The 20,393-nt window shown below is 40.7% G+C and overlaps 1 protein-coding gene across 3 annotated transcripts in view; it reads left to right on the forward strand.

Annotated features, from left to right (window-relative positions):
* tfg (trafficking from ER to golgi regulator) overlaps nucleotides 1-20,393 on the forward strand; it is a 114,907-nt gene that overhangs the window by 90,163 nt on the left and 4,351 nt on the right. For 2 of the 3 annotated variants that reach the window (XM_073045206.1, XM_073045209.1), the window contains exon 7: nucleotides 6,046-6,132. The exons of the other annotated variant lie outside the window; for it this stretch is intronic. In XM_073045206.1, the coding sequence (XP_072901307.1) occupies nucleotides 6,046-6,132 (87 nt within the window). The remainder of the gene's footprint in view (nucleotides 1-6,045; nucleotides 6,133-20,393) is intronic. 3 annotated transcript variants of the gene reach the window in all.

Here is a 20,393-nt window from a genome sequence, read left to right on the forward strand (position 1 = left end):
CGTTTGAAAAACTGGGGCCACCTTTTAAAAACTGTATGCTCTAAGGACGCTGTAGTGTCTAATGGCTACATAAGTTCACACGACTAATGTTAGTTGGAAACTGTTCGGCAACAGTCTCCTGTCCCAATTAAGTGGCATGGTGTCCCAAATAAGCGAAGGGAATTGAAGCTATTTTGGTAAATAGTATTTGTTTTTTAAGAGTTGTCTCAAATAAGAGGCTGCCCCACTGGACCAATCAACTGCATCCACTGTATGATATTGTAGATAAATTTGTAACAGATTGGTTCAATAAATAACAATGTTTCTAATGGATAAATTTGTCAGAAAACTGGCTTTCCAATTCTGCCATTTAAGGTTCAGGCAATGATAAAGGAAAAAAAATCAGAGGAAAGCCTTGGTAATACATAGTACTTTTATTTTTGTTTTTGGAAGAATTACACACCAAATATGTGGGAACGCTGTTGGCTATTTCAGTAGAGAAGTTTGGAAATTTAAATGGAACTAATGAACAGTTGACAACAGATGGACGACTGTTTCTTGTTACAAGAATTTTGGATACTGTTGAAGCACCTTTGTCCTGGAAGAATTGGAGAAGTTTTCTTCCATTAGACTGCGTGGCTGTTGTGGTCTGCGTTTCTGGCAGTTTTGCCCAATGGAAATTGTTGACTAGGCACAGATGTGGCTACAGCAATATTGTTTCAACTATAGATGATCATATCTTTATTAGGAAAATAATACTTGCATTTTTTAGTTACCCTAAAGAAGTTTTCATTTATGTGCTTCTGAAGCTTAACACAGGGAGCTCTAGAACCAATTTTCATACAGGAAACTCTCTCAGGAAAGAAAAAGACTACTTTTTTTACACATAATTTTATTAGTAATCTGTTAGCCTCTAGTAATATAAAACATTTTGATAGGCGAAGAGTTTAAGGTAGGAAGGTGGTATTCAGAAATAATTTGGCCATCCTAAAAGAATGGAAAATGAAATTTAATGTGGCTAAAAACTAAGCAAGGTGCTTTGGTAAAGGAGCTTGACTCAGTAAATGAAATCTAATTCACATTAGTCTAAAGTAAAAGAAGATTGCTATGAATTGTGGCAAAATGCATTTGAACTGCAATTCTGGGTGTACATTCATTGTGTATATCAATAATTCTGTTTCATGCCCTATTAGAATAGCATCAAAAATTTCCAATGTCCCAATATAGAACGTATAGCTCTTTCTTTAAGGGGCCGTATGAATAAAGGACTGAACTTTAAATAGAAGTGTATATTGGTGCAGTTTCTGGATAGAAAAGGTGAGAGCAGAGGCCTGAATTAAGAAGAGATTGGTGGAATGAAGAACGTTTTGTAGAAATACTAGCTTTAAGTTTGTTAAACATACCACCTTGCGTTGAGAAACCTGGGTAATTTTAAAGCTGATGAATAGTTACAGTACCGTGTACAGTGTTAGGCTCCAAAACAATCTGAAAATATCTGAGAGGGTAGATAAAATAATCAGCTTCCACGTTTGAGATTGGAATAAAGGGGTTAGTGATAAAAGGTGTAGAATAGAGTGCAAGCAAAATAACTTGTTTACAGTGTTGTGAGGTAATAGGATTCACTTGTACATTAGCATGAAAAGTTTTTTTTTCCCTGGAGTGTACCATCTATGCAAAGACTATTTGCATCCAAAATGTTTACAGATATTAATTTTAATTTATTTGCCACAATTTTCATTAATACCTAGGTGGTTTTCAGGGAAAACATGTTTTCTAGTTAATGGACCTTCATGAACCATCAGCTGTACCAGTTATCTTTTTAAAGAGAGGGAGAGCATAATTGGAGACTCTTCCAGCCCAACAAGATCGCACCCCCCCCATTATACCCATGTGATCAATTAACCTACTAACTCATACATCTTTGGAATGTGGGAGTCTCTGGTGTTGTAAAGTGTTACACTAACCATTATGCTACTGTGTCACAATTCTTGATTACATATTGGAACATTCGTGATATTTACCAAGTTTTTGCACACTTTCCACGGGGGGGGGGGGGGCGGGTGGAGAATTGAATGATTTGGAATATGCAGACAGATTCAGAACCAGATATTTGATGTTGTATTTAGATTTAAATATTTATCTACTCGAAATGCACGAATGAATATGTTTAAGATCAGAGACAACTAAAAAGAGGAAGCTTGTGCTCCAAGGAATTGCCTTTGTTATTATGGCAGAGCCCAGTATGTGAGGACTGAAGACGAGACTGAAGCCAGAATTGCTGTGTGGGTGATTCATCGTGGCTTTCTCCCAAGCTCTCCATTGTTATGGAAGCTAGTTCTCAGCCAGTTTTATTCACTCTACATGATGTCAAGAAACAGCAGACAGTTGTGGATAGCAAATAGGCTTTGAGTCTGCACAGTATCCCAGGTGTAGGTCTGAAGCCTAGCTGCTCCAAACAAATTCTCTTTCCATCCAAGCTGTTGTAGTTTGGCTCCAACAGTACCAGCCACCTGACGACGTGGAAAGTGGTTGATCTATGTTGTATATGTAAATCCAATTTGGCTAATTACCACCCAGTCAGTCTGCTCCTAATTATTATCCAAGTTATACGAGGTGCCCTTGATTTGTTGTCAAGTACTACTTATTCAGTAATAACCTGCTTACAATTACATAGTGTTTTGCCAGGACCTCTTCCTCCAGATCTTATTAGACCCTTTTGTAAACTTGGACCAAAGAGCCATGAATTTCAAAGGTGTTGTGCATGGCAAAGCCTGGATATCATACAGTGATGGTGCACAATAGTGCCTCAGAGGTGGCCAGATAATGCCAAGAAAGGTTCTAATTGCACATCTTGAATTTTATGAGCACTGAGTTCCATAAACATTCTGCCATCTGCTGCAAAAATTCTTTGTTAGAATTAGTTCTGTAGCAATAAATGATAATATTCAGTTAGCTTTCATGCTTGCTTCCTGTACCAGTTTACAAGTGCTTTGAGAATAATACAGCCAACCAAAATCCTGTATGCCAGAAATGTGCTATCAGATAATTTAGATTATATGATTTCTTTATTTTTCCTCACGAAAAGGATAGTAGAGGAAATTTGGCACATCTCCAATAACTCTTACCTATTTTTACAGATGTATCATAGAAAGCATCCTATCCAGATGCATCACTGCTTTATATGGCAACTGCTCTGCCCAAGATGGCGAGAAATAGCAGAGAGTTATGAACGCATCTCAATCCATCATGCAAGCTAATCTTCCTTCCATTGCTCCATCCATGCTTCCCGCTGCCTCAGGGAGAGCAGCCAACATAATGAATGAACTCTCTTCCCTGATCTTTGTCTCCTCTCCTCTCTCCTATTGTACATAAATACAAAAACTTGAGAGCACAAGCCACCAAGCTCAAAAACATCTTCTATCCCACTATTACCAGACTCTGTTATCAGACCTTTCATACATTTAAAATAAAATACCTCTGGTCTCCCAGTCTACCTTGTCTTGGCCTTTTAAAATCTGCCTGCATAGTACTTTCTTTGTAATTGCACCACTACATTCTTCTCTCTCTTTACTACCTCAGTGTAATTATGCATGGTATGATCCAATCAGATTTAATTGTCATTCACCCATACATGAATACAGCCAAACAGAACAGCATTCCTTTGGGATCAAGGTGCAAACCACAGAACCAACAGTCATACGCAGCACAAGGCACATATAAGATAGCTGTAAACATCCAGTTGCACAAAATAAAAATACAATGTAGTCAAAGTCCCTGACTCCATGGATGCTGTTGGCAAGAACAAATCTGCAGATGAACGCAATCCAGCTTGTTTTCCACTGAACGAACACTGGAGGGCAACACTGATGCCAGTATGTTTGATGTGCCGTACCACCTCCAGCATCACCCCCCTTGGGTGGCTGCAGCAGGTGACACTGTGGCATGAGGCTTAGTCCACGTTATAGGCGAGGCCACGCAGCTGCCCCACCATCAGTCCCATCGATAAACCAGTGAACCTGATTTGCAGCATTCCACATTGCCAGTGTCCAACAGGATCTTGTGATCACAATAAAAAAACACTAAGACAGTCATTTGCTGTTAGACTGCGCACCACCTTCTTGCACTGACTCCAACGCCATTCTGCAGCAGGCAACGTGTCCTGCACCAAGTTCCACTCATCCACCAAAGAGTACCTTGTTGACAGGGTAGACCTGCTCTGTCTGAGCACTCAGCTATCTCACTGGAAAAGCTGGGTGGTATGCAAAGCATAGAGTAGCTCACTGTCACTCGGAGCAATGACAATACATTTTCTCACTTTGTAGTCCATTGACCAAATTAGTACCCACTCATTTAATCTGTCAATCCTTTGTGGCCTGCTTTACTCCTCTTCCCCACTTACTTCACTGCCCATCTTTGCATTTAGCAATCCTACCTTCAGTACCTTCATCCAAGTAATTTATATAAATTGTGAAAAGTTACTCTCAGATTGAACTTTCATAGCTGAGTTTAAAATTGGTAAAAACAAAATCTACTTGATTCCAACACTAACTGGCATCACAAATGTACCCAAAGCCTCACTTTATTGCTTTATTTTAGTATGTGCGGTTGGGAGACTGTAGGTCTGACACAGTGGTCAGCAGCACAGGAGCGCCACAGGGAACCGTACTCTCTCCGGTCCTGTTCACCCTGTACACATCTGACTTCCAATATAACTCGGAGTCCTGCCATGTGCAGAAGTTCGCTGATGACACGGCCATAGTGGGGTGTGTCAGGAATGGACAGGAGGAGGAGTATAGGAAACTGATACAGGACTTTGTGATATGGTGCAACTCAAACTACCTGCGTCTCAATGTCACCAAGACCAAGGAGATGGTGGTGGACTTTAGGAGATCTAGGCCTCATATGGAGCCAGTGATCATTAATGGAGAATGTGTGGAGCAGGTTAAGACCTACAAGTATCTGGGAGTACAGTTGGACGAGAAGCTAGACTGGACTGCCAACACAGATGCCTTGTGCAGGAAGGCACAGAGTCGACTGTACTTCCTTAGAAGGTTGGCGTCATTCAATGTCTGCAGTGTTGAGAGCGCCCTCTTCTTTGTGGTGGCGTGTTGGGGAGGAAGCATTAAGAAGAAGGACGCCTCACGTCTTAATAAGCTGATAAGGAAGGCGGGCTCTGTCGTGGGCAAAGTACTGGAGAGTTTAACATCGGTAGCTGAGCGAAGGGCGCTGAGTAGGCTACGGTTAATTATGGAAAACCCTGAACATCCTCTACATAGCACCATCCAGAGACAGAGAAGCAGTTTCAGCGACAGGTTACTGTCGATGCAATGCTTCTCAGACAGGATGAAGAGGTCAATACTCCCCAATGCCATTAGGCTTTACAATTCAACTGCCAGGACTTAAGAACTTTTTTTAAAGCTATTATTAATGCTTTTTGAGTTAGTGATTTAGATGCATATCATATTATTACTGAGTTAAGTATTGTATGTAATGAGTTTTTGCTACAACAAGTGTATGGGACATTGGAAAAAATGTTGAATTTCCCCATGGGGATGAATAAAGTATCTATCTATCTATCTATCTATCTATCTTTAAGAGAAAACAGTCTTTGGTAGGGTCTGTTCCAGAATATGAGGATGGTGGTTGGGTTAGTTCTTTTCATTGATTTTTAAATGTAAGAGATTAGAAAACTTAACAATTTTCAATTTGAATTTCAGGTCATTAAAATTTCAGCTGTTTTTCAGACTTGTAAATATTCATTGTTAAGATTTGTCTTTACAGAGCTCATCTTTCAGTAAATGAACTTAATGTAAAACAGGAGTAATTTTACTTTGCAAACTATTAATGTCAGTCACAAAGTAACGCCACTTGCTTTTCTGAGCCACTCGCTGTAGGAAAGGAAGTGAAAACCCTGAAAAATCGGTTATGGGTCATTTAAACTAAAATGTAAAGTTGTTTCTTACCTGAGTAAGACAGGTTCTGGGCATATTCCTCCCAACTATATATTTTTTGTATAATTTTATAATGTTGATATATGATTGAAGGTGAATGCTTTTTGTTGAATAGGTCAAATGTATCAGCAGTACCAACAACCAGGATATACAACTCAGCCACAACCACAAGCTCAGCCACAGTATGGTCCACCGTACTCAGGTGAGTAGACAGGAAAAAAAAAAGGACAATTCACCAGCACTGCATTTGATTCTGGATCTTTCTACAACAATACTGATCTTTAAAATTTTGTTTTGTTTCTCAAGTGTGGCTAGGGAAGGAAATGGAGTTGAAATTCAGCTCCCTTTGAGATAATTGAGCAACTAACTATATAGTGCAAAAGCATTAATAGTTTAAGGTGACAGTCACAGTGATTTCAACCCCTTAAAAAGCAATGTACATTCCTGAACTTTTAAATGTTATCTGCCTCAGTTACTGTTTCTCCTCCTGCAGCTCCAATCTGCTAATTAAATTTGCCAACGACACTATGTTGATTGGCCAATAATGAGATGGCCGACAGGGAAGAAGTCATCTCTGTGACACAGTGGTGTCAAGGAAACAACCTCTCCCTCAATGTCGCAAAAACAAGCTGGTTGTGGACTACAGGAGGAATGGAGACAGGCTAACCCCTATTGACATCAATGGATCTGGGGTTGAGAGGGTAAACAGCTTTAAGTTCCTTGGCATCCACATCACTAAGGACCTCACATGGTCTGTACATACCAGCTGTGTAGTAAAAATGGTACAACAGCGCCTCTTTCACCTCAGATGGTTGAGGAAGTTTGGTATGGGCCCCCAAATCCAAAAAAACTTTCTACAAGGGCACAGTTGAGAGCATCCTGACTGGCTGCATCACTGCCTGGTATGGGAACTGTACCTCCTTTAATCGCAGGACTCTGCAGAGAGTGTTGCGGGCAGCCCAACGCATCTGTAGTTGTGAACTTCCCATGATTCAAGACATTTACAAGGGACAGGTGTGTATAAAGGGTCCATAGGATCACTGGGGGCCCAAGTCACCCCAACCACAAATTGTTCCAGCTGCTACCATCTGGGAAATGGTACCGCAGCATAAAAGCCAGGACCAACAGGCTCCAAGAGAGCTTCTTCCACCAAGCCATCAGATTGATGAACTCATGCTGATTTGAGTGTACTCTATATTACATTGACTGTTCTATTTATTATAATTTGCTGTGATTGCACATTGCACATTCAGATGGAGATGTAACAAAGATTTTTACTCCTCGTATGTGAAGGATGTAAGAAATAAAGTCAATTCAATTTAATTCCTCTAGCAGCTCGTTTCATATTATCCACTAGCTTCTGGAAAGCCTTGCCCCTCAGGTCCTATTTATATCTTGCCCCTGTCTCCTTTAATCTATGGCCTTTAGTTTTAAACATTTTCCCTTGGAAAAGAACTGACCATCTGACTTATCTATGACCCTTATGATTTTATATGTCTTTATAAGGCCACTGAGTAGCCACCTTTGTTTCAGGGGAAAAAGTCCCAGCCTATCCCGTCTCTCTTATACTTCAAGCCTACCAGTCATTGAACATCCTTCTTTTTCTGCACCCACTAGAGCTTAATCACATCCTTCCTTTAGTATATTGACTGGAGCATGTGCATGTCATGTCACATAACATCTCAATAATTGGAAGGTTAAGTAAAGTAGGAAATGACAGTATTATCACCAATTTCACCGTTTTAAATACATCAACAGGGAACCTGACTATTTGGATCAGAAAGGATCTTTGCTTGCATCATTTTTCATAGTGGGCTGACACCTTTTCTTTAGGAGGTGATTTCAGCAGATCATTAAGTAAGCAGCTCTGCTTCCAAAATAAAAATGAAGTGATTTTAAAAATAACAGAGTAGCGTTTCTGCTTTGAGGGGTAGAAGTTAACAAACATAATTACAGAGATAAGGGGCTATAAATGCATGAAGTGAATAGAAAGGCAAGGTTAATTCTCCTTAGAACACAAGTTAGGGAAAGGTCTGAGTTATTTAAAATCATGAAGCATCTCGATAGAGAAAACTTTCCTGTTGGTAGAAGGGTCAGGAAACAGCAGGCATAAAATGAAAGTATTTGAAGTTCATGAGAAGAAACATTTTGTTTTCTGCTATAAGTGGTTAGAGTCAGGGATGTACTTGTGGTTTGGTAGAAAATTTATAGAGTACAGTGGAGGCAGCTTTCATTGGGCTTCCATGCTGTAAACCAGGTTGCAGATAGGAATTTGCACCCAAAATATATTTGGATTTTTTAAGCCCTAAGCTTCCTGCTAAATTAAATTTTGGCATGATCATAAGCATGTGATCTATTGTGTTGCTGTACAGATGGAAATTTGTACAATGCAATTTTAGGTTCATCAAAGAGGGCTCCTTGATATATTCATGATAACCTGGAAATGCCTCTTGTTATCACCTGTGACACTAACCATCTTTAAAAATCACTGCAGGTGACTTTTATTAATGAAACCATTGTGGCCTTGTGTTTAATTTTTTTTAAATAGTAATTTTCTTATTAAGGAAGACTGTTTTAATACATGATTTGAAAAAGCATATATTATTCCCAGCATGTGCAGAAAAATAAGATGATTTAAAATTTCTTACACAAGTGTAATTAGCAGAATTTTAGAGTTTTAACCTAGTGACGGAATTTGTTTTCTGGTTTGAGCCTGATCTGGGAAAACTGGACCTTGAACCTACGTAAAAGATCATAAAGAAAAAACATGAAGTGACCTAGGGCATTAACCTACATATAAATTTCCCTGTGTTGTTTTTCGTACTGGTTTGCTGAATAGGTTGGGGTTATGTTGTTAGAACTGTGCATTTCTTCATGTTATAGAGAATGGACATTGTCACTGAGCAAGTTTCCTTTCCTAAGTCCTCCATGTCTTTAAAATGCATTGCGGAAGAAATAAAGTAGATCAAATCAAAATAGACAAATGCACATGGAAATAAGGTGGAAAGAAATGAAACATAATTTAATTATCTTTTCATACAGCAATGCAAAATGTGGATGCTGCTCTAGTCAGTTACTACATTTTGTTCCATTTATTGTCCACCAGGAAGTTATGAAAAAAATATTTTCTGACAATATTGTAAGAGTAGCCATGAAATATTGGAAAGATTAGAGCAAACTGCACATTTGTCTTAAAAGGAAGCAACTAAAAGAGAACATCTTTGATATTTTTGCATTTATTTGGTTCAATAATTGAATTATTTTAGACATAGAACAGGATCAGGATCTTATAATTGGTTGTTTTGAATACTATGTACGCAGCACTATTTTCATCAGTAAGTCTACTATAATTGACTGGGCCAAGTTTATCACTAAAAACTGACTGTCAGGAATATGAAAATGAAAATACTATTAATATTGCTATTGTGAGATTTTTCATAAGACCATAAGATCCTCAGATATAGGAACAGAATTAGGCCATTTCAGCCCATTGAGTCTGCTCCGCCATTCCGTTATGGCTTATTTATTCTCAACCCCATTCTTCTGCAGTCTGGGCCGGGGGCTGTCCTCCAGTGTTTGCTTGGTGGAAGAATAAACTGGATTGTATGCTTCTGCTGTCATAACCATATGTGCTGTATGCTGTTGGTGATGGGGTTTGCACCTTGGGCTGGGAGGAACAACACTGTTTCATTTGGCTATGGCCATGTAGGGTTGAATGATAATGAAACTGGAACTTAAAATTCTCCCCATAACCTTTTGACTTCCTGAATAATCTAGAACCTATCAATCTCCACTTAAAATATACTCATTGACTTGTCCTTCGCAGCCGTCTGTGGCAGTGAATTCCATGGAGAATCACTAATGACTAGTTAAAGAAATTCCTCCTCATCTCCGTTCTAATTGGACGTCCCTGTATTCTGAGGCTGTGCCCTCTGGCCCAAGACTCACCCACTAAAGGATCCATCCTCTCCACATCCATTCTATCTAGGCCTTTCAATATTTGATAGGTTTCAATGAGATCCCCCCCTCATTTTTCTGAACTCCAGTGAGTACGGGTTCAGAGCCATCAAATGCTCCTCATATGTTAACCTTTTCATTCCTCATTCATTTTTGTGAGCCTCCACTAATGCCAGCACATCATTTCTTAGATAAGGGGCCCAAAACTGCTGTCAATACTCCAAGTGCAGAATGACTAATGCCTTATAAAGCCTCAACATTATATCCTTAATTATATTTTAGTCCTCTTGAAATAAATGCTAATATTGCATTTGCCTTCCTTGCCACTGACTCAACCTGTAAGTTGTCCTTTAGGGAATCCTGCATAAGGACTTCCAAGTCCTTTTACAGATCAATTTTTTAAAACTTTCTCTGTTTAGAAAATAGTCTATGCCTTTATTACTGCTAACGAAGTGCGTGACCATAAACTCCCACAGTATATTCCATCTGTCCTTCTTGGCCCATTCTCCCAGTCTGTCTAATTCCTTCTGCAGAGTCCCTACTTCCTCAATTCTACCAGCCCCTCCACCTATCTCTGTATTGTCCACAAACTTGGCCACAAAGCCATCAATTCTGTCATCTAAATCATTGGCATATAACCTGAAAAGAAGTGGTCTCAAAACTGACCCCTTCGAAACACCACTAGTCACCAGCAGCCAACCAGAAAAGGTCCCTCAGATTTCCACTCTTTGCTTCCTGCCAGTCAGCCAATCTATGCTAGTAATTTTCCTGTAATAAGCAGCCTCATGTGTGACACCTTGTCAAAGGCCTTCTGAAGATCCAAATAAACAACATCCACTGACTCTCCTTTGTCTATTCTGCTTGTTGTTCCTCAAAGAATTCCATCCGATTTGTCCGGATAGGGAAACCATGCTTATTTTATCATGTGCCTCTGAGTTCTTTGAAGCCTCATCCTTAGTAATGTACTTCAACATCTTCCCAACCCTAAAGTCAGGATAACCGGCCTATAATTTCTTCTGCATCCCTCCCTCATTGAAGAGTGGAGTGACATTTCCAATTTTCGAGTCCTCCAGAGCCATTCCAGAATCTAGTAATTCTTGAAAGATCACTACTAGTGCCTCCACAATCTCTTCACAGCTACCTCTTTCAGAACCCAGGGGTGTATTCCATCTGATCCAGGTGACTTATCTATCTTCAGACCTTTCAACTTCCCAAGCAACTTTTCCTTGGTAATAGCAACTACAGTAAATTATTCCCTGACCCTCTCCAATTTCTGGCATGCTGCAAGGGTCTTCCATATGAAGACTGATACAGGATACTTAAGTTCATCTGCCATTTCTTTGTCCCTGGTTACCAGTTCTCCAGCAACATTTTCCAGTGGTACAATTTCCACTCTTGCATCTCTTTTGCTCTTGATGTATCTGAAAAATCTTTTGGTATCCTCTTTTATATCGTGACGTTCTGGGTGGAGGTGTGGTCGACAGTACTGTTTATTGTTCTTGTGTTAAAAAATGCTTTTATGGGATTATGGTGCAAAGTTCCAGTTCATTTATTGTTACATTTTAGCTTGGGTTATACAGTTATTTGCTTGTGTATTTGTGGGTCACCCTGACTGTAACTGTGCCCAGTCTGTTTTGTGTCTATCACAGTAAAACTGTTGTTGAGTTAAAGAGCTTCCTCGTCTGTCATTATGGACCAAATGCTCGCCACAATATTATTGACTAGCTTAGCTTCATATTTCATCTTTTCTCTCCTTATGGCTTTTTTTAGTTGCTTTCTGTTGGTTTCTAAAAGTTTCCCAATCCTCCAACTTTCCACTAATATTTGCTGTTATATGCCCTCTCTTTCCCTTTTGTTTTGTCATTGACTTTCCTTGTCAGCCATGGTTGTCTCATCCTCCCTTTAAAATACTACTTTATCTTTGGGATTTATCTATCCTGCACCTTCTGAATTGCTCCCAGAAACTCCAGCCATTGCTGTTTTGCCATCATCCCTGCTAATATTCTCTTCCAAACATCTTTAGCCAGCTATCTCTCATATCTCTGTATTTCCCATTACTCCACTGTAATACTGCCAATCTGACTTTATCTTCTCCCTCTCAAAATACAGTGTGAATTTTATTATATTATGATCACTGTCTCCTAAGGGTTCCTTTACCTTAAGATCCCTAATTAAATTTGGTTCATTACACAACACCCAACCCAGAATTGCTTTTCCCCTAGTGGGCTCAGTCACAGGCTGCTCTAAAAAGCCTTCTCATGGATATTCTACGAGTTCCCTCTTGTGGGATCGAGGCTCATCCTGATATTCCCATATTCCCAGCATATTGAAAACCCCCCATAACTATTGTAACTTTGCCCTTTTTAACTCCCTATATCCTCTCTTCTGGACCTCTTCCCTTTTCCGACCCTTGTCGTTGGTACTAATATGTAGCAGGACTTATGGCTGTTCACCCTCCCCCTTTAGAATCCTGTGAACCCAGTCTGAGACATCCCTGATCCTGGCATCTGCGAGGCAGCATACCATCTGGGTGTCTCTTTCACGTCCACAGAATCTCCTGTCTGCTCCTTCAACTATGGAATCCCCTGCTACTACTGCAATTCTCTTCTCACCTTCCCTTCTGAGCCACAAAGCTAAGCACAGTGCCAAAGACATGGTCGCTGCAGCTCCTCGCCCCCCAACAGTGTGCAAAGTGAAGTACTTATTATCGAGGGGAACCGTCACAGGAGTACTCTGCACCTGCTGCCTCCTGCAACAAAGGGGGTGACTACCTTCCTGTAGCTCCTATCTATTACTTCCTCACTCTAATGTACAAGCAGAATGTCATTCAGCTCGTAGCTCCTGTTCCTTAACATGGGCTCTAAGGAGCTACCAGCTCGATGCAGCTGTAGTTATCAGGGAGACTGGAGGTCTCCCAGAATTCCCACATCTCACACAAAGAACATACCACTAAGTCTGGACCCAATCTCAGTGCCCTGAAAGTGTACTAATAGAAAAAATCTTGCTAGAAACTTGCTTGGTCTCTGCCTGTTATTGCCAAGCCTGTTGAGCCAAAGCCTGACCACTCTAACTCTAATTCTGTCCATTCCTCAAATGGCTCCTCTGCCTACACCTTGCTTATTTTTATTGGCCTTTGCCAAGGCCTAAAGGAATTGTTCTGATTGCAGCCTGCCAAAAGGTTCTGAAAGGCTCCGAGCTCTTCTTAAACCTTGCCAATCAAGTGACAGAATTGTCAGGAATGGAATATCAAGTTTTAGAACCTCATTGTCTGGATTTTTATGCTTTGATCCAGTCACTAACTGATCCTTTTCAATATTTTCTAGTTCACGTCTTAAATCTACAAGTTTTTGTCTCCAAAGTGAGCTGTTTCAGAAATCTATTAATTGCATTTCAAAACTATCCAAATTAATCCACCGCAAAATTTCCATATTCAGTGTGTCTGATGTTACATTCTCTGCATACTTCCTGAATTTCGTAGTTTCTTCACATGACCTGAATTTAGTGAATCTTAAAGAAAATTGTTCAATAGTTGACCCTTTAATGCTCAAAAATTGCATTGGAAGGCTCTGAATGTCTGTCAATTCAAGAACTTCTATATCTGTCATGTCTTTTTTAGGTTAGTGAACTATTGAAAAGTGCCATTCTCGGCATCACATTTAAATACTTCCAGTTTGATTTCCAAGGCTTTTATATTCGAAGGTCATTTTCTTCGTCAGTTTAACGGGGACAGGACTGCGCAAGCGCGTGTAAGTCGGACCGTGAGGCAGCGGGAGTATTTAAAGAGAGCAGTTTGTGGAAGTAGGTCATTTTCTTCGGCAGTTTAACGGGGACATGACTGCGCAAGTGCGTGTAAGTCGGACCGTGAGGCAGCGGGAGTACTTAAAGAGAAAAGTAGACGGAGCGGGCGACAGCGTAGAGGGAGACAGAGTAGAAAGGCTTTGTCTCGAGAGGCTTCGGCGAGCAGAGGCTGAGGACGAGCTTCACTCCAAGTGAGGTAAGGCCAGGTAAGTTCCTTTCAAAGGAGAAAGTTTCAAAAGTTGAGGCAAGTATTGGGTAGGTCATGGCAGCTGAGATCGGCCCCGTGGTTTGTTCATCCTGCAGCATGTGGGAAATCAGGGATACTTCCAGTGTTCCTGACGACTATGTGTGCAGGAAGTGTGTCCTGCTGCAGCTTCTGGCAGACCGCATTGAGCGTCTGGAGCTGCGATTGGATTCATACTGGAGCATCCGCGATGCTGAGAAAGTCGTGAATAGCACGTTCAGTGAGTTGGCCACACCGCAGGTAAAGGCTACACAGGCAGAAAGGGAAGGTGTGGCCACTAGACAGCGTAGCAGTAGGCAGGTAGTGCAGGAGTCCCCTGAGGTCATCTCACTCCTAAACAGATATACTGTTTTGGATACTGTTGGGGGAGATGTCTCATCAGGGGAAGGCAGCAGCAGCCAAGTTCATTGCACCATGGGTGGCTCTGCGGCACAGGAGGGAAGGAAAAGGAGTGGGAGAGCTATAGTGATAGGGGATTCGATTGTAAGGGGAATAGAGAGGTGTTTCTGCGGCCGGAAATGAGACTCCAGGATGGTGTGTTGCCTCCCTGGTGCAAGGGTCAAGGATGTCTCTGAGCGACTGCAGGACATTCTGAATGGGAGGGTGAACAGCCAGTGGTCGTGATGCACATAGGTACCAACAATATAGGTAAAAAAATGGGATGAGGTCCTACAAGGTGAATTTAGGGAGTTAGGAGATAAACTAAAAAGTAGGACCACAAAGGTAATAATCTCTGGATTACTACCAGTGCCACGTGCTAGTCAGAGTAGAAATAGGAGGATATTTCAGTTGAATACGTGGCTTGAAAAATGGTGCAAGGGGGAGGGATTCAAATTTCTGGGGCATTAGAACCAGCTCTGGGGGAGGTGGGACCGGTATAAACAGGACGGTCTGCACCTGGGCTGGACTGGAACCAATGTCCTAGGGGGAGCGTTTGCTACTGCTGTTCAGGAGGATTTAAACTAATGTGGCAGGGGGATGGGAACAAGTGTAGAGAGACAGAGGGATGTAAAATGAGGGTAGAAGCAAAAGGTAGTACGGTGAAAAGTAAAAGTGGCAAGCAGGCAAATCCAGGGCAAAAAGCAAAAAGGGCCACTTTTCAACATAATTGTATAAGGGCTAAGAGTTGTAAAAACAAGCCTGAAGGCTTTATCTGTCAATGTGAGGAGCATTCGTAACAAGGTGGATGAATTGAATGTGCAGATAGTTATGAATGAATATGATATAGTTGGGATCACAGAGACATGGCTCCCGGGTGACCAAGGATGGGAGCTCAACATTCAGGGATATTCAATATTCAGGAGGGATAGACAGGAAAGAAAAGGAGGTGGGGTAGCATTGCTGGTTAGAGAGGAGATTAACGCAATAGAAAGGAAGGACATTAGCCCGGAGGATGTGGAATTGATATGGGTAGAGCTGCATAACACTAAGGGGCAGAAACGCTGGTGGGAGTTGTGTACAGGCCACCTAGCAGTAGTAGTGAGGTTGGGGATGGCATTAAACAGGAAATTAGAAATGCGTGCAATAAAGGAACAGTAGTTATAATGGGTGACTTCAATCTACATATAGATTGGGTGAACCAAATTGGTAAGGGTGCCGAGGAAGAGGATTTCTTGGAATGTATGCGGGATGGTTTTCTGAACCAACATGTCGAGGAACCAACTAGAGAGCAGGCCATTCTAGATTGGCTATTGAGCAATGAGGAAGGGTTAGTTAGCAGTCTTGTCGTGCGAGGCCCCTTGGGTAAGAGTGACCATAATATGGTGGAATTCTTCATTAAGATGGAGAGTGACATAGTTAATTCAGAAACAAAGGTTCTGAACTTAAGGAAGGGTAACTTTGAAGGTATGAGACGTGAATTAGCTAAGATAGACTGGCAAATGATACTTCAAGGGTTGACGGTGGATATGCAATGGCAGGCATTTAAAGATCACATGGATGAACTACAACAATTGTTCATCCCAGTTTGGCAAAAGAATAAACCAGGGAAGGTAGTGCACCCGTGGCTGACAAGGGAAATTAGCGATCGTATCAAGTCCAAAGAAGAAACATATAAATTAACAAAAAAAAGCGGCACACCTGTGGACTGGGAGTAATTCAGAGTGCAGCAGAGGAGGACAAAGGGCTTAATTAGGAAAGGGAAAAAAGATTATGAGAGAAAGCTGGCAGGGAACATAAAAACTGACTGTAAAAGCTTTTATAGATATGTGAAAAGAAAAAGATTGGTCAAGACAAATGTAGGTCCTTTACCGTCAGAAACAGGTGAATTGATCATAGGGAACAAAGACATGGCAGACCAATTGAATAACTACTTTGGTTCTGTCTTCACTAAGGAGGACATAAATAATCTTCCGGAAATAGTAAGGGTCCGAGGGTCTAGTGAGATGGAGGAACTGAGGGAAATACATGTTAGTAGGGAAGTGGTGTTAGGTAAATTGAAGGGATTAAAGGCAGATAAATCCCCAGGGCCAGATGGTCTGCATCTCAGAGTGCTTAAGGAAGTAGCCCAAGAAATAGTGGATGCATTAGTGATAATTTTTCAAAACTCATTAGATTCTGGATTAGTTCCTGAGGATTGGAGGGTGGCTAATGTAACCCCACTTTTTAAAAAAGGAGGGAGAGGAAAAACCGGGGAATTATAGACCAGTGAGTCTGACATCGGTGGTAGGGAAAATGCTAGAGTTGGTTATCAAAGATGTGATAACAGCACATTTGGAAAGAGGTGAAATCATCAGACAAAGTCATCATGGATTTGTGATAGGAAAATCATGTCTGACGAATCTTATAGAATTTTTTGAAGATGTAACTAGTAGAGTGGATAGGGGAGAGCCAGTGGATGTGGTATATTTAGATTTTCAAAAGGCTTTTGACAAGGTCCCACACAGATTAGTGTGCAAACTTAAAGCACATGGTATTGATGTGGATAGAGAATTGGTTGGCAGACAGGAAGCAAAGAGTGGGAGTAAACGGGACCTTTTCAGAATGGCAGGCAGTGACTAGTGGGGTACCGCAAGGCTCAGTGCTGGGAACCCAGTTGTTTACAATATATATTAATGATTTAGATGAGGGAATTCAATGCAGCATCTCCAAGTTTGCGGATGACACGAAGCTGGGCGGCGGTGTTAGCTGTGAGGAGGATGCTAAGATGATGCAGGGTGACTTGGATAGGTTAGGTGAGTGGGCAAATTCATGGCAGATGCAATTTAATGTTGCTAAATGTGAGGTTATCCACTTTGGTTGCAAGAACAGGAAAACAGATTATTATCTGAATGGTGGCCGATTAGGAAAAGGGGAGGTGCAACGAGACCTGGGTGTCATTGTACACCAGTCATTGAAGGTGGGCATGCAGGTACAGGAGCAGGGAGGTTCTACTGCAGTTGTACAAGGCCTTGGTGAGACCGCACCTAGAGTATTATGTGTAGTTTTGGTCCCCTAATCTGAGGAAAGACATTCTTGCCATAGAGGGAGTACAAAGAAGGTTCACCAGATTGATTCCTAGGATGGCAGGACTTTCATATGAAGAAAGACTGGATCGACTAGGCTTATACTCACTAGAATTTAGAAGATTGAGTGGGGGATCTCATTGAAACGTATAATATTCTAAAGGGATTGGACAGGCTAGATGCAGGAAGATTGTTTCCGATGTTGGGGGAAGTCCAGAACGAGGGGTCACAGTTTAAGGATAAAGGGGAAGCCTTTTAGGACCGAGATGAGGAAAAACTTCTTCACACAGAGAGTGGTGAATCTGTGGAATTCTCTGCCACAGGAAACAGTTGAGGCCGGTTCATTGGCTATATTTAAGAGGAAGTTAGATATGGCCCTTGTGGCTAAAGGGATCAGGGGGTATGGAGAGAAAGCAGGTACAGGGTTTTGAGTTGGATGATCAGCCATGGTCATACTGATTGGTGGTGCAGGCTCGAAGGGCCGAATGGCCTACTCCTGCACCTATTTTCTATTTTTCTATATTACCTGGCTGGAAATCAAATTGGAAGTATTTAATGTGATGCTGAAAATGGCATTGTGTGTAGTGCTTAATATGGTGTTTGTCAGATTTGATGTTTAAGTCATTTAAACGAGGAGAAAAATGCAAAAAAAATCAATCTACAAATCCACACAATGTCATAACTTTTGACAAGAAAATGTTTTATTCATCAAAATCAGACAAGTTTCATCTAAGCACTCATTTAAATATAGAACCTCTAGTAAGCCAAGAACATTGTAGTACTTTAGTACTCCTGTGTTTAGTGAATTCTCAATAAATTCTGAAATAGTTTTATTTTCAAAGCACACCAGAAATAAAATTAGTCATCTTGATTACAATTTTTATCACTACTTCAAGTTCCTTAAGGCCAGCTTTTGCACGCAAAGTTTCCTTGTGCACTATACAGTGGATGTCCAACATATTTTGTAGATTGACAAAACCTGCTTTTTGTAGATCTGTTGAAAACCACTGAGAAGCCTATGATTTTGTATTTTCTATGTTTTGAAAAGACTTCCTTGGAAGTACTTAGTTCCATTTCTATTTATGAGGTGCAGTCAAATTGTTTAGTATTTGAAGACTTTCCTGAAAACCAAATTTGAATCAGAATCAAGTTTAACATGTGTCATGAAATTTATTATTTTGCAACAGCAGTACATTGCAATACTTAATTTAAACAACTATATATCACAATAAGAAGTATATAATAAAAATTAAATTAGTGCAAAATAGGAGGGAAAAATAGTGAGATAGTGTTCGTGGATTCATTGTCCATTCAGAAATTTGATGGCGGAGTGGAAGAAGCTGTTCTTGAAACAAATTTAAGACTCCTGTACCACCTTCTTGATGATACAATGATGAGGTCATGTTGTGGGTGATGTTAATGATTGGATTTAAATGGTTTCGGTGCATATTTTCCTGTGCATAGTACTGCAAAGTTGTGGATTGCCTTATGGTTGTCTTTAAGCCATCAGTAAAGATTCTGTGCCATTTCATCACTTGTATGAGTATTTTATGCTGCATTGAATGTAGCCGTATAAACCATAAATAAATCCTAATCAATTCTAATTCTTAGGTAGACTAATTACTCAACCTGATGATCCAGCAGGAGAAAATGTAGCACAAAATCCTATAATTTTCATGATGAAAGGCTAACTTTGAGGAGATGCGCAGGGATTTAGAGAGAGTGGATTGGGTCAAGTTGTTTTATGGGAAGGATGTAATAGAGAAATGGAGGTCATTTAAGGGTGAAATTATGAGGGTACAGAATCTTTATGTTCCTGTTTGGTTGAAAGGAAAGGTTAAAGGTTTGAAAGCGCCATGGTTTTCAAGGGATATTAGAAACTTGGTTCAAAAAAAGAGGGATGTCTACAATAGATATAGGCAGCATGGAGTAAAGGAATTGCTCGAGGAATATAAAGAATGTAAAAGGAAACTTAAGAAAGAGATTAGAAAAGCTAAAAGAAGTTACGAGTTTGGTTTGGCAAATAAGGTGGAAGTAAATCCGAAAGGCTTCTACAGTTATATTAAAAGCAAGAGGATAGTGAGAGATAAAATTGGTCCCTTAGAGAATCAGGGTGGTCAGCTATGTGTGGAGCCGAGGGAGATGGGAGAGATTTTGAACGATTTCTTCTCTTCGGTATTCACTAAGGAGAAGGATATTAAATGGTGTAAGGTGTGGGAAACAAGTAAGGAAGTTATGGAACCTATGACAATTAAAGAGGTGGAAGTACTGGCGCTTTTAAGAAATTTAAAAGTGGATAAATCTCCGGGTCCTGACCGGATATTCCCCAGGACCTTGAGGGAAGTTTGTGTAGAGATAGCAGGAGCTCTGACGGAGATCTTTCAGATGTCATTAGAAACGGGGATTGTGCCGGAGGATTGGCGTATTGCTCATGTGGTTCCATTGTTTAAAAAGGGTTCTAGAAGTAAGCCTGGCAATTATAGACCTGTCAGTTTGACATCAGTGGTGGGTAAATTAATGGAAAGTATTCTTAGAGATAGTATTTATAATTATCTGGATAGACAGGATCTGATTAGGAGTAGCCAGCATGGATTTGTGCGTGGAAGGTCATGTTTGACAAACCTTATTGAATTTTTTGAAGTAGTTACGAGGAATGTTGACGAGGGTAAGGCAGTGGATGTAGTCTATATGGACTTCAGCAAGGCCTTTGACAAAGTTCCACATGGAAGGTTAGTTAAGAAGGTTCAGTCGTTAGGTATTAATGCTGGAGTAATAAAATGGATTCAACAGTGGCTAGATGGGAGATGCCAGAGAGTAGTGGTGGATAATTGTTTATCGGGATGGAGGCCGGTGACTAGCGGGGTGCCTCAGGGATCTGTTTTGGGCCCAATGTTGTTTGTAATATACATAAATGATCTGGATGATGGGGTGGTAAATTGGATTAGTAAGTATGCTGATGATACTAAGGTAGGAGGTGTTGTGGATAATGAGGTGGGTTTTCAAAGCTTGCAGGGAGATTTA

The sequence above is a fragment of the Hemitrygon akajei genome, chromosome 5, assembly GCF_048418815.1.
Source record: "Hemitrygon akajei chromosome 5, sHemAka1.3, whole genome shotgun sequence".
NCBI classification, from domain to species: Eukaryota; Metazoa; Chordata; class Chondrichthyes; order Myliobatiformes; family Dasyatidae; genus Hemitrygon; species Hemitrygon akajei.